Raw genomic sequence first — 24,693 nt, 5'->3', positions numbered from 1 at the left:
AGCGCGGCGACAAACGTCCGACGCAGGTCGACGCGTGTCGCGGCGCCGGCCCTTGCGCGGTGGTCTCTGTCCTGTCCTGGCCTAACCCTATGCCACCGAGTGCAGTGGTCGGTCCATGCCTGGTGCCGCCCATGCCGGCATGCCCGCCCTTTGCCCTTGCATGCGTATCTGACGCCGGGAACGGTGGCGTTCGATTGCCGCGTCCCGCTCGTGCTGGCCGAGGCAGAGACACCGGGGCCGGGGGCTACCACCGCCGCCGCGTGTACGTACGAGCCTCGAACCCGTCCCTCCCAAACAATATTGTAGTACACCGCGGTACGGACCACGACGGAGTGTCTTGGACGATGGCTCACAGGCAGGGCGGCATAAAAAAGAGCGCGAGCTCGCAACGCGACGCCGCCGACGACGCCGACGCTCGTGGGTATGGCAAGAATAGTGGTTAGAGATGCAGGAACAGTGCCATTTCTGTGTATTGTATGCACCTCTACTTGTACTGCAACTAACCAGATCTGGACGCGTTTCTCTGGTTTTCTAATGGCGAACGAGGAGAAAAACCTAATCCCAGTCACTTGCAACGCAACCATCCAACTACTCCAATCGTGAGTGGCAAGGGAAAGGACTCCAATCAGGAGTATGTACAGTGTCTCGGCGAAGCGATGGCACCGCTGGAGCGAGCTCGCACGTACAGCCTGTGCTTTTTAGGTGTGCTGCTGTTGGAAAAAGCGAGCAAGGCTGATGAGCTGCAAAAGACTGCAAGTGAACATGACGAGATCATGGATCCGGGCAATGATGCATCTCGTTCTTTGGCGCAACAGCAATGTGCACCCAGCCGAACCTCTCGATGGACGCAATGATGCTTGCTCTATATCAGTACGATACAGGGAGGCACGGCATTTGAATGCTTGCATTGCGTCCATGGTTACGTGGCAGTGGCACACGACCAGAAACACCGAGATGCTGCATACAAAGAACTCAAAAGTCAGGGTGGTTCATTCATCTCAAACAGCACTCAAATAATATCCTTTTGGTCCCTAGCAATCAAGCTAATCCAACTTCACTACGGCATAAAAAACGACGCCATCATATTCATGCCAACATGATGCACTGTTCGCTGGTCAGCAATCTGATATTGCATCACTCCAGATTTATCACTGAAACTGTTCAACCACCATACAACAAACCAGGCGTACTGCAAAGCAATAGCCCATGGGACTTGAAGCAACAGACCCGGACAGGACTCAAGCCAGAGAGGGAAAAAAAACAGCCTATACTGACGAATTATTGGCAAAAACCAAAAGAATTGTTAACCATCAGAAAGCAGCGGGAGGGCGCAGCTGTGACGGCGAACAAAAGTATAGTCATTCGGGGGAAAGGCCTACATAGCTACCTTTACAGAGCTGTTGCTATGTATGTATGGAGCTTGGGAAGTTTTGTATCCGGTATACTACTCTCAACGAAGCTATCTACAACAAATCTCATGAGCTCGACAGGCTCGCAGTAGGTGTTGCCGGCACTGCACTGTTCTGCGTCGAGTTGTTCTTGTTCTCACCCCAATGCCATAGCATGCTCTCCCAGAAGCAGAACTTCTCAAAGCAAGTTTTCAGCCTCGGATCAGTTATGTTCCGTTTCCAATGCCCATCAGTGAAGTTTGCTTTCTCAGCCTGCCGCCGCTCCCACTCCAACCCAGCCTTCAACCTTGACCTCAGAAGGCAATAGCTCTGAAGCTTCTTGGGCATCTTGTTGTGCACCTTCCACCAGCGAGCATGCGCTACATCACTCGCAAACTCCCGCAGGATTTCAACATTCCAGTTACAATCATAGTCCCGAAAACACAACCACGGCTTTCGGCCCAAGTAGTGAAGGACATAGAGGATCGGTGGGTTAGCACCAAACAAACGAGTCTTCTTGGCTTTCACCTCCTCTTCATCACCCTCCCAGAAATGCTTCAAGAAATTCATGTGTTTTGGAATCCGATGCCACCATGTGAATATCTCATTGAGGTATCCTTGGTCACCACCATTGTAAGATGTTATCTCATTGATGTGCTCCATCAGTAACTGGAATGTGCAGTTTGAAGGCTCAATGACCATCACTCCGGAGTTGAAGAGTGTCGCATTGTTCCCAGTTGCAGTGATTTCAGGCATTGCAAACAAGAAGTCAATGTTCCTCAGTATGAGGAGATCAGCATCAATAAAAATAACCTTGTCATAATCTGTAAGCTGCCATAGCCTGAATTTGCTGTAGTTCCATTCATTGTAGGCATCACGTTCAGCTTTGGGATTCCGGATCCTCTCTATTATCCTGACCTTCCACCCCGCAGATTCCAGCCCCTTGCGGTGGTGGTCACTTATGGTGTCATCAACAAGAATAACAAGGTCTCTTGTTGATCCTGCTTGACGAATGCTTTGAGCTGCTGTGATTGCACCGCAAACATATTCACTTGCTGAATGCAGTATTGTAGCATATGCTTCTCTGCGTCTGTCTACTGTGTAGAGTCGTGCTGCAGAAGAAAGGAAATTGTTCATCATTGAGGTGAAAAAAACCTTAGACAGTGAATAGGTATATTTGAGTTTCTTTTTACAACAAGTTTAAAGCAAACTAGTCTGTCTCACCAACATATTCCAGAAACGATAGTTGCAATGCGGCATTATTTGTAACGGGTGTTGAGAAGTTTATGCATGCAATTATTCGTTTTTTTTTTGGATATGTGCAGTAGGGTAGAGTGGTAGACTAGGGAAATAATGAACATCTTCTGATGGGAAACTATTACAAGCTTGATACATTAGTCAACTTACCTTTTGCGTTGAGAGGAACAGCAAGCTCACATGAACCAACAGGCAGCCTGAGCTTCTCCTTCAGAGCCTTCACGTCAGGTTTGTACAGCCATGCATTGCCTTCACGTTTCACTAGGTCCTTGCAAGAGAAGAGATTTGGAATTGGGAAGCAATCAGTCACAAACAGCACATGGATTCCACTATTGCCTCTTGTTGTGGCTGCCGCTAATTTTGCTGCTGACAACTGCAAATGCAGCCTTGCAACATCTCTTGACCAACCCGCCACACGAGAACAGGGAAGCTTAACAGCAACAACATCAAAATGTGTCGCTCTTGGAAAACTTGGATCTGGAAGCGAAGGGCAAGATGGTATCTCTGTTTCTTCCTCCTCATCTATCCATTCAGGATACAGAGTCTGCCAGGTAATGCTTTCATTGGCATGCTCTAGCCTTATGATTGAAAAATCACTTTCTGGGAGCATATGTGTCCAAGCGCCAAACTCAGTTCTATTAAAATTCAGGAGTCCAACACTGAGCTTTTGTTCACCAACATTCAGATTTTGGATACTTTTATACACATCCTCCCATTGAATGCTGGCAGAAGATACATATCGGGGATCAGAACTTCTCTTATCCCATATCCACCCATTGACAAGCCTGCAAAAGCATCATGGACAGCATAAGCACCACATAAATAGACATTGTACTGTTATATTAAAAACTTCAAGGCTCAATCGCGTAAACATTAGACCATGAACTAATGGGGAGGTATCATGAATTCTCTACTGCATTACTGGATATTGCGCACAGGTATACTCACCGAGAGCTTGACTGCAACTGATGTTCATACACAGATGGTGTGTATAGGAGTGTTAGAAATGCAGCAGACATGATAGCGAAGAGCAAAAGTTGCAACGATCGGAATTTGCAACCTGAACTTTTCTCCAGCACAAAAACATCAAATTTTTCAACCTCTTTGAAACTTTTGCTTTTCTGGGTCCTTCTCTTAGCTGTGTCCTCACTGAAAAGGTAGAGAGAAAACAATGTCAGGACAGCAAACTCTTCAATGCGTGTATTTTAACAACAATTAGTAATCCTAATCATCAACCAAAAAATAAGATATCGAAAAACAAGATATTTGATTTGTGATACAACTGTCTTTGGATAAAAGGCAGTCATCACAAAATGGAAGTCAATGTAGGTTCAAACCATTTATGATGATAGAGTACAGAATTACATTAGGAGAAAAATTACACATGGTAAATTGCTGAAGAAATAAGTGCAATTCTCGGCTCATGTGATCACTGTGTTTTACCTAAACTGCAAGTTAGCAATACATATTTTTCAGCAGGACCATGCCAAAATAATTACAGCCATATTGTTGAAATGATAACACTAGTCCGAGGTAAGAAAACCTGGTCCCAGCTTTTTACTTCGTAATCTTAGTTCTAGAAAGGTAAAACTAAAGTAGTACTGGTGCTGGTATTTAACTTTCCTAGAAGATTGCATTGATCTTTATTTATTTAATGTTCTCGCTTGGGAGGAGATGAATCCAATGACATGTGGCCGCACCTGACAGTACTGCCTTGTAATACTAAAATTAAAGTATTCAGAGCACATCTTTTTGAGAGAAAAAACTTGCCGTGTCACTTATAAGAGTAAAGTGCTCAATCAAACAAAAGTTATTTGGCTATAGAAGGAAAAAAGGCTAAAGAAAAAAATCCACACCCAGCACTGAGAATTAAAAAGGAGCCAAAAGAAATTAGTGGCCTCTGTTAATGTCGAGAGCTCTACTTTATTAGTCTTTTGGGAAAGCAGAGCATACAGGAAGATGCCTGGTACCTAACCCTCCATGTTCTTTGATACCATGAAACACGCAACGAAAAAGCCGCACGGATGGTTGATCCCAGCTACAGAGAAGAAGAAAACCTTTTCTTCCCAGTACTAGGGTAAACATCATGAAGAAAATTTGGTCCAAACATATGGACCCGACCAAGATAGCTGAAATCACCGGTAGGGCGCACACAAAAACCTATTATTTTCAACACCTGCACGCCTGCATAGCAATTCAACGGTCCAGGGCCAGAGGAGGCACCAAGCAGCAGCAGTAGCTGACCTGCTCAATGTGGCCTTAGCAGACACTGCACATGAAGCTAATGCTTGCAGTGCAGGGATTTAAATACGGCTGCTGCCACAAGGTGCAGTCTTTGGGCAAAACAGCAGTGCGAGCACATGGATGGCCACCGACGCCAGGCTGCGCGCTTTACAGCAGAAGAAACTGCTCAGCTCGCAGCAAATCTTTGTTGCTTGTTAGTAGAATCCGATTATGGGATCGGAAATCGCCACAAAAGAGTGTAACTTTCGGCCAGGAGAACCGTGAAAATCCCGACGAGTGCGAGGACGGGCAGATTTACACGTTTCAAACGCATCGATAGCGACCCACCAGCAGCCACACATAGTCACATATCATCTGTGGGGAGATGGGGCGAAGTTGTTGCCGGTTTCTCTAGCTGGGTATGGCAAAATGGGAGGAAGAACGGACGGACAGGTGGAAGATGTCATAAAGGCATAACCACCACTACCAGCGCCACCTACAAAATCAGGGGAAGTTATGAAGGAGGGGCAGGGCATGGTGAACGGAACAGCGACCAGAAGGGAAGGGACGGCATCTTGTACAGGGTACATGGCACTAGTACCGCAACACACTCCCTCCTGCAGTCCTGCTGCAAGATTACACTCTCCCAGAATGGAGGATGGTCGCCATCTCACCACAGACACAGGCATCAATACCAGCTTAGATGCAAGTCAATACAGCACGCAGCACATGACCGCACATGGTTAAGCAAATGGCGCATCTGAGGCTAAACCTGGATTAGCACGCTATCCACAGTCCACACCAAGCAGAACCAGCTCAAAAGCGTGAGCAGAAGGCAGGGTGAGGGTAGTGAGGGGGAGGGGAGGTAGATCGAGACTCGAGAGGGAGGGAGATCTTACGCTGCCCCGGCCGGCCGATACCGGGCCTCCAAGGAACCCATGCGCTTAAACTCCAGGATCCTCTTCTCGGCGTTAACCCCGACGAAGGCTCAGGCCGACCACGCTTGCACCGCCCAGGTTGCGCCGCTTCTCATCTGCAATGGAGACAAGGGAGGCACGTCAGGATCCGCTAGCTTTCGCAGTCCCTCCATTAAAGCAAGAAAACAAGAAGATGCCCCGGATGCCACACAGGGCCAGACACAATAGAAGCGGAAATCTCCGTGAGGCGAAGCATGAAGGGCATGAATGGGAACAAGTCGGTTAAGAAAGGAGCAACAACGCGCGGTAAAGCTGTGAACCCGAATCTACCGAAAAAGACGGCAACAAATCAAGCAAGAAACAAGGGAGAGGAAAAAAAGGGGTAAATCTGCTGCCGAAAGGGAGCGTAGGAACACCAAATCGAGCAAATGGTGGTGCCTGACACACTACCATACCACCAGCGCAAAAAGAACACGAAACACCAAGAACAGATCAGGCGCCTCCTCCCAGCAAGAACGCATCGGAACCAGATGAAAGCACGGCAAGAACCGGCGGCGGCACAGGCTGACACAGGCAGGGCGGCGCGTACCCGGAAGGCAGCCGGCAGGAAGGCAGGCAAGCGAGCGGGCTGGAGGAGGCGGCGACGGCTTCAATGGCGAGAGCAACGGGCGGCGGCAGGAGCGGTTGGACGGACCTCAGGCGGCCGATGCGGGGTGAGGTGGCGGCTGAGTGGCTCCGGTTCGTCCTCTTCCTCTCTCTCCTCTCCTCCTCTTCTACAGAGCTCTGGGTGGGCTTGAAGAGTGGAGCAGGAGGAGTTGTATATATAGCAAAGATATATAACCCCACTGCAAAAGCAAAGGGGGGGAGCTGGTTTAAGCAAAAGCAAGCAGATGAAAATGGGGAAGCGCGCTGCTGTTTCTGTTTAACATGAGTAATCTACTAGTAGAACCATATTTCCCCGTTTCCTCTGGTGGGCCCACGTCGCGTACGGTCGTGGCCAAATCTTTGGTTCCTGTGGGGCCCCGGGGTAGGGTGATTAGCGGAGTCGGTGAGGCTGGTTAGCCAAAGCAGCGTAAGCTGGCTGATGCCTGACGCAAGAGGGAGAGACCACGTTGACACATTCTTGGCTTATGACGAAAGCTGGCTTTGTAGTAGTAGTAAAAACGAACGTGTTTTTTAGTTACTGGTTAGTGGTTACTACTTCTTGTACAAACCGTGTCGCATGCCTAGAATGGCAAAGACAGTCATGTGAATCTTGTATATGGAACTCCTGCGCTCCGTATATGGAAGTATCATGCTTCTTTAATTTCAAAGTGCAAGTCATAGGAGTTAATCTCTCTAGATATACGTTATTCTACGGTTTCCAAATATACTTGCGTCGTTTCTTCATAGTCTCATCATTAAATTAATGAGAGTCTACCATGTGCCAAACCTTTTTCCTGGGTCTCAGGGTGCTTAGGAGAAAACCCAGTAAAACGTGAGAATGGTGAACTTATCTCCCGTCCGTGTAGGCTAAACTACTGCGAGTGGTCTAATTTGACCGACTTTGACCAATTGACCTGTGTTAGATCAACTTGACGTGCTCATGAAATTTTAAGTGTGAAGCCACGCTGGAGAAACACGTAAAGTACAGCCACTCGTTACATTATTACCAAACTTGTTAGGAGGAATCTTCCTGCGGAGTCTCTTTGTACGGTGTCGAGCATTTTCAGTTGAGCTTTTGTTGTTACAGGAACTTCAACACGGGTTACAGTAGACATTTTAGTCGCAGTTCAGCTATTGCCTCACTGTCTTCATGTCATATTTTAGTCTAGGTCTTGTTTAGTTCTTAAAAAAAATCAGATTTTTCGTCACATCAAATCTTAGGTACATACTAAAATATTAAATATAAATAAATAATTATACAGTTTCTATAATTTACGAGACGAATTTTTCGAGTCTAACTAGTCTATAAATAGACAGTATTTATCAAATACAAAAAATATTATAGTATTTATTTTGCAATTTTTAAGCTAAACAAAGCCCTAGTAGAAACGAGGTCGGTGCTCGTTCGAGCTCTATGGCAAGGACAAAAACAGTGGGACCGAGATTCTGATTGTAGTAGAATTTAGGTCTTGTTTAGATGCGAAAATTTTTTAGATTTCGCTACTGTAGTATTTTCGTTTGCTTGTGACAGATATTATCTAATTATGAACTAACTAGGATTAAAAGATTTGTCTCAGTGATTTACAGGCCAATTGCGTAATTAGTTTTTGTTTTCGTTTATATTTAATGCTTCATGCATTTGCCGCAAGATTTAATGGGAGGGAATCTTAAATTTTTTTTTAATTTTTTAGTCATCCTCACATTTCTGCGAGTGCCCAGCGGTATATGCTTTTACCTGCGCCATCTCTATTGCAATCCGCTTGGTTTATTTCAAAAAAAATGCTTGGTCGTGTTGCTAAACAGCTCCACCGACGTTCCATAAGGCCAGTCTCAATGGAGGTTTTATTAGAGTTTGATGCATATTAAATATGCTGATGTGGCGCTATATTAATGAAGAGAGAGATGATAAGAGTTTTATGGAAGTAGAGAGAGTTTCATCCCTATGAAACTCCTATACACAACTGTGTCGTGAAACTCCCCACAAGGATGGCCTAACCGCGTCTGTGGCAGGAACGGATTTTCCATCGCAATCATGGTCGCAAGACCAAAAAAGAAATGCCAGAACGGAGAGAAAGCGAAGGCGCTGGGGGTACGCGAATTCTGGTGGGCCTCCGACCCGTTCTCATCCGGCCAGCCCCCTCCTCGGCTCGTCTCCTGCAATAGTAGTGTTGTGGACCTCATCAATGAGGAGCGCCTATACCTGGGGCACGTTGCCTAACGGGCCGAGGGGGCACGTCGTGCCCTGCGGGCCGTGCCTTACCGGCCTGCGGGCCTGACCTCCGGCCCAGGCACGGGCCCGTGGGCCTTTTTGCGTACCGGACGGGCCCGTCAGGCCGGGCCAGCCCATAGCCCGTTCAACAATAACATATCAATAAACACAGATTTAAAAGCATATTTCAAACACATTCATCAATTCATCACTTTATCAGTACTAGCAAATATGCCCGTGCGTTGCAACGAGAAAAAAACATCAAATGGTCATAAAAATAAGGACATAATATTACATATCTATTTATATTTATCTTTTTTATGAAATTTAAAGTCCATAATTTATTTTATTGATAACCATGACATCTATGGTATGAGATAGTTAATATTTACAGTATTATGTAGCTTGGAGACATATTTATTTAATAATAAAAATAGTATTATATTAAAACATGAGAAGTTTGTTGCTAGCTTTATTTTTTTATTTAGATTAGGATTCCTATAAAATATGATATATCAGTTAAATGTATGTAGATTATAAATACATAGGCTTAATTATGAAGTGTTCATATGATATAACAACAAATCGTGCCAAGATAGTAGAAGTTTCTATTTTATATTTTTACACACTTAAATTGATGCTAAACTATTTAGCAAACATAATTTTAGATAAATTAGTAAATCAGTGAGATATGCAGGATAACTACTCCCTCCATCCCAAATTGGAGCAAGATAACTACTCCCTCCATCCCAAATTGTAAGTCATTCCAAAAATCTTGGAGAGTCAAAGTATTTTCAAGTTTGACCAAAATTATAGAGTGAAATACTAAAATTTATAACGTAAAATGAGTATACTATAAAAATATAATTAAGGAAGAATCTAATGATATTTAGTTGGTATCATAATAATAATTATTTTATCATATAAATTTGGTAAAACTTTGAAAAGTTTGACTCTCCAAGATTCTTGGAATGACTTACAATTTGGGATGGAGGGAGTACAATTTAAATTTTACACTAAAAAGCATAGGCATGCATCTCTAGCAAAAAAATATACTAAAATTTCTAATATTTTTTGTTTATTACATAGATCTACATATGTGGAGCTGAACAAATTTTGTTTTGTAATTTTTAGATTTTTTTATGAATTTCTACGCATTTATTAATTTTCAGCTGATATAAAGAATAAAAGAAAAGGTAAATTAATAGGACAAACACTTTGCACGTATTTTTTGTTTACTGCATGAATCTATATATGTCGAGCTGAACAAAATTTGTTTTGTAATTTTTAGATTTTCTATGAATTACTATGCATTTATTAATTTTTAGCCAAATTAAAGAATAAAAGAAAAGAAAATTAATAGGATATAGGATGAAAGAAATTTATTTTCTTTGTGCTCTTTTAAGAGCGGACGGCAGAGGCTAGCGGAATGGATTTGCATTGGGAACCTAGAAAATATTCTATTTTTTTTTCTCTCCTACAAGCCTTAAACGGACGGAGAGACGGATTCTGGCCGAGACGGGAGCAGAAGAAAAGTTTAGGGCAGACTGAAATTTTCACAATTTATTAGTAGGTATAGATAAAGAACACATTCAAATACATATGACAGATGTAGAGAATATATTTAGATATCAAAATGAGTTATTTTATACAATGTTGTTATTTGGCGGGCCGGGCCGTGCCGGCCCACGGGCCTGAAGTGCGGCCCAAGCACGGCCTGCAGCCCGTGCCGTGCCAGCCCGGGCCCAATGACCTTCGGACCGAGCCGGGCTAGGGCCGGGCCAAAATAACGGGCTTCGGGCCGTGCTCACGGGCTCGGGCTGCATGCCCAGGTATAGGAGCGCCATGCGTCGGAGAGCCCATCCGTCCGCCGCGGACCGCCCTCGGCGTCCTCGGCATGGTCTCCCGGAGCACCCAATGCCCTCTAGGTGTCTCTTCGCAGTTTTTTTTTTCGTTGTGAAAAAATGGCTGGTCGTGGTCTTTGGCGTGGCGCTCCGGACGCGGCCACCTGTGTGGGGGCATTCAATTCACGCCCACACAAGCTTCAGCCCTGACGGTGGCTGTACTCGCGGCAACACCACGACACCGACGTGGGATCAACACGGAAAGATGGCAGCGCTTCCCTGTGATCCTGTCTGGCAAAGGCGCAAAGCCATTTCGTCAGGAAGCCCTGTCCGGTCCGGTCGCTTTGATTGGGATCACCCTGCCGAGTGCCGAGCCACCGCTCGATCCGCTGCGGCCGGCCGCTCCTTGACGTGAGAGAGACGGAGGGAGGGAGACGCACGCGCCCGAGGCCGTCGTAGCCGTTGCGTTGCGAGGCGAGGAACCCGCCAGGATGTGGCGCCGGGTCTGGGTCTAGGCGTACGCGCCGCGTTCACGGGGCCTCGGCGTACGCGCCGCGGTTTTGCTCTCCCCGCGGCACAGAGCGCCTGAGCTCAAGGGTAACCCGTTTTTGATTGGTTGTGAAAATGAAAACTGGCGTCAGTTTCCGCCAAATCGGATGATTTGGCAGCGGCTGTTATGAGAGGAGGGGTCAAAAGGGCGTAAGTTTGTTACGGAAAGGGCTGAGATTTTTTCTGTTACGGTCGGTTCGTTCTATTCCTAATCCTAGGTGACGTGAACGTGATGCCCTCCCCCTTCCTCCCTCCTCGCGCTCACGAGACAGACAATTCCTAGTGACGTTCGCCAAGCCGATTCAAAACACACCACCACGGAAAAGAAACGGCGCCCCGGCTGTCAAGGCTGGATTGACGGGAGGGAAGGGAGGGAGCCAACGAGCCCCTGCGCTTTTCACATGACCATGATGATGATGGACGGGAACGGTAGCGCAGCAAAGGCAAGACTTTCCCCGGCGCCAGCGCCAGCGCCAGGCCAACACATTGATTGGCCGCTCGATCGATCGGTCGAGGAGGCCGCCAGGGCCGCGGCTAGTGTAGCTTAGCTGGCTAGCTCGTTCGCGCAGCTTCGCCGTGGGAACGGCCGCAGCGGAGCGGAAGGTGGCCAGGGCCAGTCGCGCCATGAATCGGCAGTACGACGCCGGCCCAGCTGATAGTATTTTGTTCCACGGGCTTAATTCGATGGCGACGCGACGTGAGGAATCAGTCCCAGCATTATATTCTACATACTATTATTGCTAGCATTAAGCACCGTGCCCATGCATGAAATGGACATTGCTTTCAAGAATTCGTTCCACACGACTACTGTCTACTCCACCTTTGTAAGTATCTTTTTCTACTCCTTCTGGGTTCTGGGTATTGTTACGAGCACGAGTGCAACTGTGCAACACCACTACACCAGGTCAGTGCTAACTACAATGATGAGCAGCAGTATTGGACAATGACGAAAGAAGGCTGCCTGTGCATCATTGACAGGCATCATTGCAACAAATGTACCTGCTAATGCTTGACTGGCAAATAGTATATCCTCATGCATGCCTTCTAGCCGAGGGGAGAGGAGATACTCAAAAAAAAAAAGACAGGAGTGTTCTAGTTATTTTGTGCGCCACATTGTAGGTGGCGGTTGGCACAGCGTTTTTTTATTAACGCTCTGGGTTGAGGAGACGGGTGGTTGCGGGAGCTTACATAACGGAAAAAGCGACGGAGCTGAAAGAAAGTGAGTGAGCAGCCATGGCTGCATGGCACGGCATCATGGAGCTTAGTAGGAGTAGCTAGTAGCCACTGGCGTCTTCTTATCACAATCATTATTTGTTTATTTATTTATAACCGACCCAACCACGACTCAAAGGAAGGATGTCATGGCAGATTAAAAAGGGGCCTCTTCCGGTTACCAACTCCGAAGCTTTCAGCTCGGGATCAGATAGTTATTTACCGCAACAAACATTTTGATAACCATCCAACGCTTGCAGTACAGCTCCAGTTCCACACCATTCATTATTCATTATCGCCATATGCGCAATGGCTGATGCCGTGATGCATGCATCCCATGGGATCATTTGGCGCGCCTGGGTGGCGATCGATCATCGATGCAGCAGTACTACTGCTAGTTTACTCCTGCTAATCTAGGTTCACACGCATCCCCATTGGCCATTGAAATCCTTCTAGATTTGTGCTCGTGCCCACCAACCACACCGTGCCTCCTACGACACCCGTGTAGGACAGTAGTAGTACCAGTGTGTACCGCTTCACAGCATCTCTCCCTTCGTTTTTTTCTCCGCCCCTGCCCCCACATGGGAGCCAAGAACCCTGTTCTTCTCCCACTAGGCACTGGCAGATGGCTGGCCGCCACCATCACCATCCCCAATTCTCCATCTCGTGCCTCCTGAGGGCCTGAGGGGGCCTCATTCTTGGCATCTCACAGGTTGCCCACTCCTTGTTTCTTTAAGACCACTCACAATGACTCTATCACAGAGTCTAAGACAATTAATTACATTTTATTTATGCTATTTTGCTGATGTGGCAACATATTTATTGAAAAAAAGAGGTAGAAAAAATAAAACTCAAAGTCTTATTTAGACTCTAAATCCACGTTGTTCGAGGTAATAAATAACTTTAGACTCTATGATAGAGTATGCATTGTGAGTGCTCTAAGAGCACTCACAATACAAGACTCTATCATAGAGTCCAAGACAATTAATTATATATTATTTATGATATTTTGCTGATGTGGCAGCATATTTATTGAAGAAAAAGGTAGAAAAAACAAGACTTCAAGTCTTATTTAGACTCTAAGTCCACGTTATTCGAGGTAATAGATAACTTTAGACTCTATGATGGAATGTGCATTGTGAGTGCCCTAAGGGCACTCACAATGCAAGACTCTATCACAGAGTCCAAGACACTTAATTACATATTATTTATGGTATTTTGCTGATGTGGTAGCATATTTATTGAAGAAAGAGGTAGAAAAAATAAGACTCCAAGTCTTATTTAGAGCAAGTATTATGGTGGGCTGTAAGCTGGCTAAATGCTTATGTGGAGGAGAGAAGGGAGGAGAGAGAGGAGAAGCAGGCCGTAAGCTTACAGCCAGCTTAGACACAAAAACCAAGAAACTTTGTGAGAGAGATAAGTGGGCCATGTATTAATAGTGAATAGCTAACTATTGTATGGGTGGGCTGGGAGAAGGCTGTAAGCAACCTTACAGCCAGCAAGTGGGCTGTATTATTAAACTTGCTCTTAGACTCTAAGTCTACATTATTCGATGTAATAAATAACTTTAGACTCTATAATAGAGTCTGCATTGTGAGTGCCCTAATGGCACGCCACGAGTTAAGCGTCTCTGAGGACTCGCCGCAAGTGCGACGTCTGGTGGTAACTGGCTGCCCCCACGTAGCGCACTTGGACCTCATTTACGCCCGTGTCGCCGCTAGCTGGTGGTTGGCTGTCTGCCCACGCCGGAGTCCGGAAATTTTAATGTGCTCACCGTGCTCCCCGCGCGCCTCGCTCTCATCCCACCACCACCGCAAACAAAAAACGTCCGACGACGGAGCACAGGAATACACGATACGACCGCGTCCTCCTCCGTCTCGTGGTCGTGGCTGCTACGTACGTACACGAGAACGACGCCGCATCCTCTTCCCGGATACGATCGGGCTTGGATGAGCATGAGCTCACGTACGTACCGAGAGGACGTGGTGGATGTGAAAGAGAAACCAAATCTGGGCGCGCCAGCGTATGAGAAACATGCAAGCAAGGGCGTGACGCGGACACCGGCGCGCTACGAACAAATCGCGGCGGGCGGGGCGTACGGCACACGGCAGCGGTGGGCGGGGAGGAGCCGGCCAGCCGGGGCGTGGCGACGCCCATGCGGAAGGGAGGAACGGCGCCCGATCGGATGCGGTCGGGGCGGGGGGACCGCGCGCCCGGCGCCCGGCTGGCCGTCTGGCCTGTGGCCTCATGAGACAAAAACCCCGGTCCTGGCAGGGATAGGGGGGGAGCCAGTCACACAGCTCACGCGGATCAGACCGACACATGGAAGCGTGTGGCCACACCCCCCCGGGCAGTGAAAACAATGGATCTGTTGAAAGCGAAGTGGTGCGATGCTGTCCTTGTCGAGTCTTTTGGTCCAACCCAGATTTCATCCGGGGCACCGGGCTGGTGAGAAGTTCTTCATGTGATACGCATGTTAACCCCCCCCCCCTCCTTTTTTTTCTTTTATCGTGTGTGTGTATTTCATTATGTATTCCATCGTCACATGTAACGTTTCTTTACAGGTTAGGCTAGCGTTGCTAGTTTGCTACTACTAACGGTTCCGTACAGGTATCCGGGTACAGTCGATGCAAAGTACCAAAGGCTATACTATGTTTTATTTAATTAAAGGAGTGGACGAGTGGTACTGTTCCTTTAAAGAAGAATTTAAATGGTGTCCACATCATTCTCCACTAAGTCCATGTCATTCCATATTAATTAGAAAAAATGACCATATCATCTATATCATGTGAAGTACTTTAAATCTTTAATTTAATCCAATAACATACAAGTCATATACATACATTGTTTGTTTCATCACTAATTCCTCTATAATATAACCAAATATTAGTTTTTCTTCTATTAGCTTAGCAATTTTTTACTAGATCTAATACAATAAAAAAACATTCAAGTCAATTTTCTCTTCAATCTTCATGCAAGGTGTCCACATCATTTCCCACTAAGTGACCCACTAAATGTTCTATCTCTTCATCTCTTCATGCAGGGTGTCCACATCATTTCCCACGCTGAGTCCATATCATCCCATATTAATTAAAAAAATGACCATGTTATCTATATCATGTGAAATACTTTAAATCTTTAATCTATTAACATACGGGTTATGTACATGCACTGTTTGTTTCATCACCAATTCCTCCATAATGTAACCAATTCCTCCATAATGTAACCAAATATTAGTTTTTCTTCTATTAACATAGCAATTTTTTAATATATCTAATACAATAAAATACATGCAAGTCAAATTCATATATATATGTATACATACATAATATACTGAATATCATATAGTAATGCTATGTATATAATGATTTATTTTTAAGAAAATCCTACAGCAATGCACGAGGAATTCACCTAGTTCTAGTAATGACTAGTACCAAACTTTTTTTTGCACTCTAATAAAATAACCTTTACTCCACATGTTCCTCAACAACAAACATTTGTGCTTATTGATATTGCCTTTATATAATACTCCATCCATTTATTATTCTAAGGCCTATTAGTATATAGTAAAGTCTTTGGAAGCATAACTTGACCTTTTTTTATTAATTAAGCATGTGCATAATTTGAATAACTGGTGACTAAAATTTATAAAGTTTGAATATTTTGCCCATATAAGAGCATCTCTAAGAGTCTTTCTAAATTTTACACTCTAAATCATCATTTGAAGAGCTATTTGCATAAAAATCATTTTGTATATCTTTTGGTTCTCTAACAGTTTTTTTAATCTCATGTCCACTCTAGAGACTCACTCATGTCTTCTATTTTTGGCTAGCGAAAAAATCCGGAATAGAAGATGGCTATATTTGGATTACTATTTAGACAGGTTGTTGAAGGAGTACTTTTTCATCAAAACATCTATTTCTAACATTTAGAAAGGATTTAGAGAGTTTCTTAGAGATGTTCTCTATAATCCTTCTATCATACTAGTTGTGTTTGAAGGGACATTTTCTTCGCTTTCCAGATGATTATGGCATCTCAAGTACTAAAAAATTCAGTGCCCTCATGAAAAAGATGATTTAAGACGCATACGAAATATTTTTTTTTCGCAAACGTGACTTTGCAAAAAAAAAATGCTTTGTTATTGATTCTCTTTGTTGGCGCATCGTATGGCTTCAAAATGGAACGATCGAGGTCTTTTATTTCAACACCCCACAATTCTGATACTCCACCCACCAGCAGCTACAAGGTACGTACAGCTTTGCGTTATCATCGAATAATGCTTTGCAATTTATTTGTCTCCCATTTTTCTATAGAGAAATACCACCCCGGAACCGAAACACGAGTCTATTCAATGTGAGAATATGGCCACGATTTTCATGTCATACCGATGCTGACTGATATCTATCATCGCCCCCTAATAAAAGTGTAGAAAATGCTGTTTTTTTTTAGGATTATCATCTGTGCCCCAACTGCCACCAAACTGAATTAAATTCAACTACACAGTTTATGATCTGTCGGTCATCTTTCTTCGTTTCCGGTAGCATGATTAGGAATCTAAGATGGTTTGTTGAACTGTCAGCCTTGTGAAAGCAAGAGATCGACCGCCAGGGCCAAAATGGCTCTCAAATAAGACATTTTTTTGCTGGCGAGTTTCTGCCAAACTGAAACAAACCTCGAACGCTTCACCAAACGTTCATAGCTAAAACTTGTGACGCACTGTGAGGGAAATCGAACGCCTGCCAAGGGCTTTTAGTTCCCACTGACAGCCGTTTGGTGCTTAGTCGATGTGTACGAAATGGCAAAAAATCCAATCCGTTTTTGGGTTGGCTTCGCTGTATCATGGCTATATCATGCGCTAGTGGCCAAGCCTTGTCCAGCCGGCAAACAAGAGCTAGGGCCGCTGTGCAATGGACGAAAAATCATCTGTGATCTGCCGATATCATGCGGATTGCGGTGTTGCGTTGTTTGGATGCATTTTTTTCCACGTCTAAACTCTATCCATGCTAGTATAGCTCTCGCGCTGTTAATGTGTGGCTACCAAGCTACGGAAATTGGAACTATGCGAGGAGGGAGCCAATGCAATGCAAGACAAGGCAGACAGTGTCCTGCCTGAAAGCAAAGCCGCAACAAACTCGATTCCTCCACGCCGAATAATCGTTGCGCGTCGCCATTGACGATATGGAAGCTTCTGCATGCTCCGTTGCACCATCCCATCAGAACTTTATCATCTTCTCTTTAATTTTTGTTTTTTCATTCAGGGTCGGCGCCATAAGCACACGCTCGCAACCATGCTGATTTCAGCATGGACGATGCATATATATAAGCGATCTGCCATAGATGATGGGGACAGCTGCGAGTACATTGGAGAACAAGATCCAACCGACCTATATATATCATACAGTATTTCATATATACAGTGTATATGTAATTCATCGGGTGGCATCTTTTTCAACTCGCGTCGATCCATTGGAGAACGATCCAACCAACCCTGGTGAAGTAGAACTACTAGTAGATGTCAAGTAGCCGTAGCGTAGTAGTTCACGTCACATTTGGCACTCTGATTGGCCGCTTATTGCCGGAAGGTAGCCTTAAGTTTGGCCGTCCTTCAAGTACGACATCACTGGACCAGACCTGGAATATACTTATCTGGTTTTGGTGCGGAGACTTGTTTGGTCGTCATTGATGTATAAGCCTTGATTAATCCGCGTCTGATGTGGCATGCATGCATTCTGCCGTCGTGAGGCGAGTTTTTTTTTTTCGAGTGTGAGGCGATGTTACCATACCAAGAGACAAGAGCACGTTTGGCAGCCACTGGACTACAGCTACAGGTGGATAATGGGATGAGGATCAGTTCCGTTACGAATGTGCTGACGTGTGTTATGCATCATTGCATCGATATCATTTCTCGCTTTTCTTCTGTCGTCCACCCTAAATCCCAAATCCCTTTCAAATTAAACACACCAATTAATCATCAAGAGTTATACGTGCCATCAGCATATGGCGGCATGCATGCAGTTTGTGTTGTACTGTGTTTGCTATGAACGAGGGGGGGGGGGGGGGGGGGGGCGGGGGTCAACTGGCACCCAACAATAGAAGCTGTAACAGCAGGTGCATTGACTTGGACGAAATGTGCCAAACACGTGTTTGCTTCGCTGAATGACAAAGCGGTTGGTTTAATTTGGTGGACAATTTGACTTGAAGCCTTTGGTGGATGTCAGGTCAGGCAAAACTGTGACTACTTAACGAACACGAACACACACACACACACAACGCAATGATGGAATGAATTAGGCGCGTATATGTGTTGAAAAGACTTGAAGTCTAAATCGTGTCGACTCCAATTAGGCCGGGTTAGGCCAGAACTAACCCGGACAGCAAGGCGAAGAAAAGATATGTGGCGACGCGAGTTGACTGATGACCCCAGTCCTTCAATGCATATCACAATTTTCACACGTAACACTACTGGATCCGGCTTCTTTGCCGAGAGCCGACAGCCCTCAGCAAAGGCCTAAAAGCCATCGGCAAAGTCTTTGCCGAGAGCCTGCCACGTGGCTCTCGGCAAAGACTTTGCCGAGAGCCAGAAACGCCCTCGGCAAAGCCTACGGCGCCGTCGAGAAACGTCAATATTGACGTCGTCTTTGCCGAGAGCTGTGCTGGCAGGCTCTCGGCAAAGACTTTTTAGCCACGCTGGCTCTCGGCAAAGGAGGTCTTTGCCGAGAGCCGTCCAGACAAACTCTCAGCAAAGACGTTTTATTTTTTTTTAAAAAAAATCTTTGCCGAGAGCCTTTCTGGAAGGCTCTCGGTAAAGCCCTCCTTTGCCGAGAGCCAGCCTGGCAGGCTCTTGGGCAAAGCTGTAATTTTTGTAAACAGTTTTCTATCTTTGCCGAGTGGTAGCCATCCTAGCTCTCGCAAAGCTGGAATTTTTTTTTGTTTTTTCTCTATTTTTTACGTGCACATCCATATATATATATATATATATATATATATATATATATATCACAAATCCACATGTCTATATCACAATCTACATATATAACACATGAAACATATCAAAGTCCATAGACATCACAAATCCACATAGATATGACAAATCTAACATAAAAGTCCAACAAAAACCACAAGTTCATAACAAAAGCCACAAATTCATAACATAAACCATAAGTCCACATGAATATCACTGTTCGAAGTCGCTAGCGCCTCACCTCTAGTGCTGTGACTCTGACCCGTCGCCGCCGTGGCCTCCGTCGTGTCCCGAGCCCTCATCTGGCCACGCCGACCAGGGTGAGTGCCCCCCACGGTGTGGAGAGCTCCCACCTGCCCACGGCGCCCACATGGCCTGTCCTGACGGCAACTGGTACGGGTACGAGTACCCGGGGCGCTGAGGAGGGCTGCCAGACAACCCAGGGTGGCCGTGCTGCGGATGGGCACCAGGCCACGTGGGCTGCGTACTCGGGTGGCCATAAGGACTAACCTGCCAACCGCTACCTGGTGAAGGGGTCGGGTTCGAACCCCACGACTGATGCTGCATGATATAGAAGCAATCTCATTAGTATCTGCAGAACGGCCGCACAAGCCAAAACAATACACAAACATATATATACACTCACCGGACTCCCCGCAGGGGGCAGAAACATGGGGAGGAACAGGGGGTGGAGCGAAGAGCGAGGCAGGAAGCGGAGGCGCTGTAGAGCTCTGGATGGACTGGAAGTAGCCGACTAGGTCCGAGATCTGACGCTGCGTGTGCTGCTGCTCTGCCTCCATGTGGCGCCGAGACGGTGCAGTGGCGAGGTGGCGCTGTGCCAAAGTGCTCCGAGTCCCCTCCGACAGGTCCTGCTCTGCAAAACAAGAAAAACAACACTATAAGTACAAAAATTCGGCAGAACCTCCCCTGCACGGGGAAGTTTCCAAAACCTGCAAGAAAAAGCCGACTCGATGGCCGACAGCATATATATTTTAAATTTTGGTATTAATTAGACATTTTTTGCTATATTTAGCTAATTAATCTTGTTTCTTTAAATTTTTTCACATAATTCAAATTTCAACTGCAGATATATGAAATATTAGAAATCAATGATTCGAAAAATGATAGTCAAGATATTTGGTGTACGTTGAGGCCGTATCCACAACCACACATGAAATCTCAACCCTCTCGCTAACATAACATGTCGAGGAATGTGAGGCAAAAGTGATTTATAATTATATAAATTACAAATAAACTCCAAAAATCACGAAACTTGGCGACGTGTCGTGTTATCGCATGTGGAGGCTGTGGTAAAAAATTCATAAGGTTCCGAGCAAGTTGCGCCACTGGATGTCTAAAACCCAGACATCTTCACATGTTATCGAATGTGATCACATGCGGAGATGTCTGGGTTTTAGATATCCGGTATCGCAACTTACTCGAAACCTTATGATTTTTTTACCACAGTCTCCACATGCCATAACAGGACACGTCGTCAAGTTTCGTGATTTTTGGACTTCATTTGGAATTTATATAATTAAAAATCACTTGTACGACACATGGATGGTCATGTTTTATATACAAGAAATTCAAACTCTTGGGTGAGTTTATGGATACAACATCAAAATGCAGTCTTGAACATGAGTATCATTTTTTGAATGACTATATTTTATTATTTCATGCTCCTATAGTTCAAATTTTCTTTTTCGAGAAAAATACAAATAAAATAATTTAATTGTTAAAATATAGCAAAATGTTATAAAAAGCTCCTAAATTTGAACATATGCTTGTGTACAATATGTAAGGGTTACAGAAAAAGTTTGGGTCCAAAACTAAAAAAAACCTTTCTTCTTTGCCGAGAGCTTGACAAGGCACTCCGGCAAAGACCTCCTCTTTGCCGAGAGCCTAACGCCGTGGCTCTCGGCAAAGGTGACGACAACGGTTGCCGTTACCAGCGCTGTTCCTTTGCCGATAGCCTATCTTTGTCGAGCGCTAGGTTGTCGGCAAAGCTAGCCTTTGCCGAGGGTCTGTCTTTGCCGAGAGCTTGACCATCGGTAAAGGTTCTTTGCCGAGGGTCGTTTTTAGCTGTCGGCAAAGGCAGTCTTTGCCGAGGGCTAGCTCTCGGCAAAGCTCTCGTTTCCTGTAGTGTTATAACCGATCCATGGCGTTAGCGTACGTACGTACACCAAGTCACCAACCAAGAGTTCGTAGCAGTATACTTGATTTGGAAGACCTCAGAGGATGCTCCTGAGTCCTGATGTGTTTCGTTTATTCAAACAAGCTAAGAACAGGAGATCAACGCATGCATGAGAGTTTGAAGATGCGAAAGAGACGTGTCATGCCACATTGCTGCCAGAGGGAATCGACCGATCGGTGACAAAATTCTTGGCCTAACGACGGCTAAAGGCCGCGCTCTGTCGTCGTCGTCGACTCGTCATTGTCTAGTCATCACTAATTGTGGAGTGGGGTTGCGCTCATCCGGAGACGACAGACGGCCAGACGGGGGCCGGCGAGACAAGCCTGCATGCTTGCATGGGCCACGGCTACATCCAAATCGCTGGCCCTGTAGGCGTGTAGCCATTACCACGCGCTCTCTCGTCTGGAGTATGCATGGATATGGATGCCTATCCATTCTGGTTCTGGCTAGCTAGAGTGTGTGATGTGTGATCCGTGTTGGCGTTTGGTTAGAACTCGTTTTCCAGGTGGCGTGCACCGACGTAGGTGCAGTCCCCACTCGAGCACACCCGGGACCCGGCTAGCAGTAGCTGGTGACCCACACGGCTATAAGCAGAAGAAGAACGTGACGTGACCATACACATACATACCCCTTGCCGAAGTGAAATCGAAAATGGACGGCATCTCTAGCACCCGATAGCTATAGGCCTGGCCAGCACCGACGCACGCAGCAGTCCCAGCCGGGCAACCCGCGTCGAGGTCGAGGTGGAATCAGACAGTACGGTACGGAGCCGACGACGGCAACGCGCACGGTTCAAAATATTCACCGGCTCCCGGCCGTCTGCGGTCTGCCTGCTGGCTGCCCCGCTGCCGCCCGGAGGTTCCGCTTGCTTCCGCTGCCCGCCGCCGTCTGTGCTGTGCGTGCCAGCGGCCTAGCCGCGCGGGACGGACCCGGACCCATGCCGCGCACGGAGATCTGCGGGGGAAACGACGCGACGCGCTCCCCGTGCGTCCGGCCGCGTGCCTTCGCGGAAGGGCTGCTGGAGTGAGGAGCCGCACGGGGCCAGCCGGCCAGCCGGGCGTTGCGAAACGCGATTCACATTGACGCATGGAGTCCGGCTACAGTCCCGACCCGAGAGTCTAGCATGCAAGCAAGTTGGTAAACGCTAATAGCTGGTGCCGTGCCGTCACATGGTGTCGCAGTCACGCACCGGTGGCGCTATCACCACACCAGGAGTCAAGATTTCCGGGACAGGGGTCAGGGGAGAAGGCTTACACGGTTCGTGTAGAATTTTTGCCAAGATCGATCATGGACCGGGAGAAGGAAGGAACTTTCTCTCAATCGTACCGCCATTCATGCTAGAGGAAAAATGAGCTTACAAGTGACACGGGCAGGCAGAGCCTCGGATGGTATCAATTGGCCTCTTTACTTGGTCCACCGTACACACATGTTCCGTTCATCCGTAGTAACTCTCTTTTTTCCACGGATCGGAGATTACCGAACCACGTGGTCTCCCCCAGTTCCCGTTGCATACGAATCTATGGCTCATTTCATAAGCCAAAAGACGAAATCATATTAAACCACATCGCTACCGCTGAATCTGTAAGCCGTTGAGTAAAGACGATAAGGAAGTTTATTGATGAGTGCGTCCGCGACAAAGCACAATTTGGCGCCGCACAAATCTTAATGCAGCTGTACTGTGAGCCAAGGGTGGTGACAAATCACTTTCCGTGCTCCCCACCAGGCTCTGCACGTGTTGCGGAGCGTTAAGAATTGCGATCAATTTCAATTCAGTCGATGCCATTGCCAGCGGAGGCGTGTTGCGATGCTCCTTCCTCCCCGGCCCCCTCTTCGATCGGCTGTCACATGCGTTCACGCGAGGAATCCAAACCAGTTCCATGATGATGCCTGTCTGCCCATCAACTCATGTGTTTCGTGGTATTCCAATCAATCAGGACGACGGAAAATTGTTGTGATTTGTTTTGTGTACTGGCGATATCTAATTTCTTCCGTGGCAGGAAAAAAAAAATCATCGCTTTCAGCTCGTCTGCAAAAATAGGCATGTGTCTGCCCCGTCCTGCCGGGTTTTTTTTCCCCCATGGCAAGTCATGCATGCATTGTTTGACTGCGTCCACCGTATAGGCCATCACCATCTGCAGAAGAAGCCGCGATAAGCGATAATATTTCTGAAGAAATAATTCCGTCATGGAGCTCAGCTAGCCCCACACGCCTGGGTGCATCACAGCCCAGAGCCCACCCATGATCTGCCCGGCAAGGACGCGAGGTGAACGTGACCATTAGCCGATTTCGGACAAAATTTACACGTAGGGAGAACGATGAACAGTCCAGCAGGTGTGTTGGCAAGCGAGGTCCATTTGTCTGGAGCTGCTTGGTCTTGCATCGGTGGTCCAGACGTAGTAGCTAGTAATGTCCGCCAGATTTGGATCATGCTTCTGTTGTTCTGTTCCTTGCGTCGAGAGCCTGAGATCCTAACCATTTGACGCTGGTAACTGTGCAAGGTAGGTAGTGTAGTCACAAATCAACACGCTATGCAATGATTTTGGATATCTAGACACCCAGGCAGGAAATCCCCCCCTGACCGGCTGATCCTGAGGCTGTGTCCGGTGGCATCTCGATCCTGCCGGTCGACCCTGTCGTATTGCCAGATGGATCACGAGGGGCTGATAGTGCATTGTGCCGATCGTATCTCCGCCTGAGCCGGATTTCATTATATTATTAAACGCTGATAACTCTGAAAACTATACTAAACGCTGGCCTCATCTCGTTTTAATTTCCATCGCCCACTAATTAAACAAAGCGGCGCAGATAAACAAAGCCATCCATGCGATCTCTGACCCCCGCGCCACGTCCAGATTCCATGTGTTGCGCGCGCAGCGGCTAGCACTCATCACTAGTAGCGATATGATCGAGCCAGCTGTGATCGATGCCAACCTGTGTGATGTGATTTTCGTTGCATTGCGTCAGTACGCTAGTACTACGACCGACCGGCATGCATGTAGGAGTACGGGAACGGGTGCTGGTGGGGAGTCAGATCAGATGCCTCGCGGGGACGCACGGTCAGTCACACACATAATCCTCCTAGCTGGATGGCCAAACCATCATCAGGATTCTTTGGCAGAGAAACAAAAAACCATTCCGGGCTTTGACCCCAGTGGCAGCGATCCCTTCCTTGTTTAATCGCCTGCCGATCTGCCGGCGCCCGCGTGCGCGCATGTGCGAGTGCGAGAGCGCGACGCAGGGTCGGTCGGGCTCAAGGCCGCGCGGTGCGCTCCCGGACATCGGCGCCGCTGG

The 24,693-nt window shown here is 46.6% G+C and overlaps 1 protein-coding gene across 2 annotated transcripts; it reads right to left on the bottom strand.

Annotated features, from left to right (window-relative positions):
- LOC8063129 (UDP-glucuronate:xylan alpha-glucuronosyltransferase 1) lies at positions 1,098-6,632 on the bottom strand. Of its 2 annotated transcripts, none has more exons than XM_021455563.1 (5): positions 6,480-6,632; positions 5,768-5,901; positions 3,594-3,794; positions 2,796-3,430; positions 1,098-2,500 (listed from the first exon to the last, which is right to left on the bottom strand). In XM_021455563.1, exons 2-5 carry the CDS (start codon positions 5,806-5,808, stop codon positions 1,476-1,478), a joined length of 1,902 nt encoding a protein of 633 aa, XP_021311238.1. In that variant the 5' UTR covers positions 5,809-5,901; positions 6,480-6,632; the 3' UTR covers positions 1,098-1,475. The 2 variants fall into 2 exon arrangements, with proteins under 2 accessions (XP_021311238.1, XP_002456736.1); XM_002456691.2 differs by having other exon boundaries at positions 6,375-6,597.

This window comes from Sorghum bicolor, chromosome 3, assembly GCF_000003195.3.
Source record: "Sorghum bicolor cultivar BTx623 chromosome 3, Sorghum_bicolor_NCBIv3, whole genome shotgun sequence".
NCBI lineage: Eukaryota > Viridiplantae > Streptophyta > Magnoliopsida > Poales > Poaceae > Sorghum > Sorghum bicolor.
The sequence above is the reverse complement of the archived record's forward strand: the minus strand, read 5'-3'. Positions and strand labels throughout refer to the sequence as shown.

Bases quoted from the DNA above. Each gene is read 5' to 3' on its own strand.
- LOC8063129 (XM_021455563.1), bottom strand. From the start codon at position 5,808: ATGGGTTCCTTGGAGGCCCGGTATCGGCCGGCCGGGGCAGC. The intron at 3,431-3,593 runs GTGAGTATACCT...ATGCTTTTGCAG, and splicing joins CAGTTGCAGTCAAGCTCTCG to GCTTGTCAATGGGTGGATAT. The intron at 2,501-2,795 runs GTAAGTTGACTA...TTTCTTCTGCAG, and splicing joins TGTTCCTCTCAACGCAAAAG to CACGACTCTACACAGTAGAC.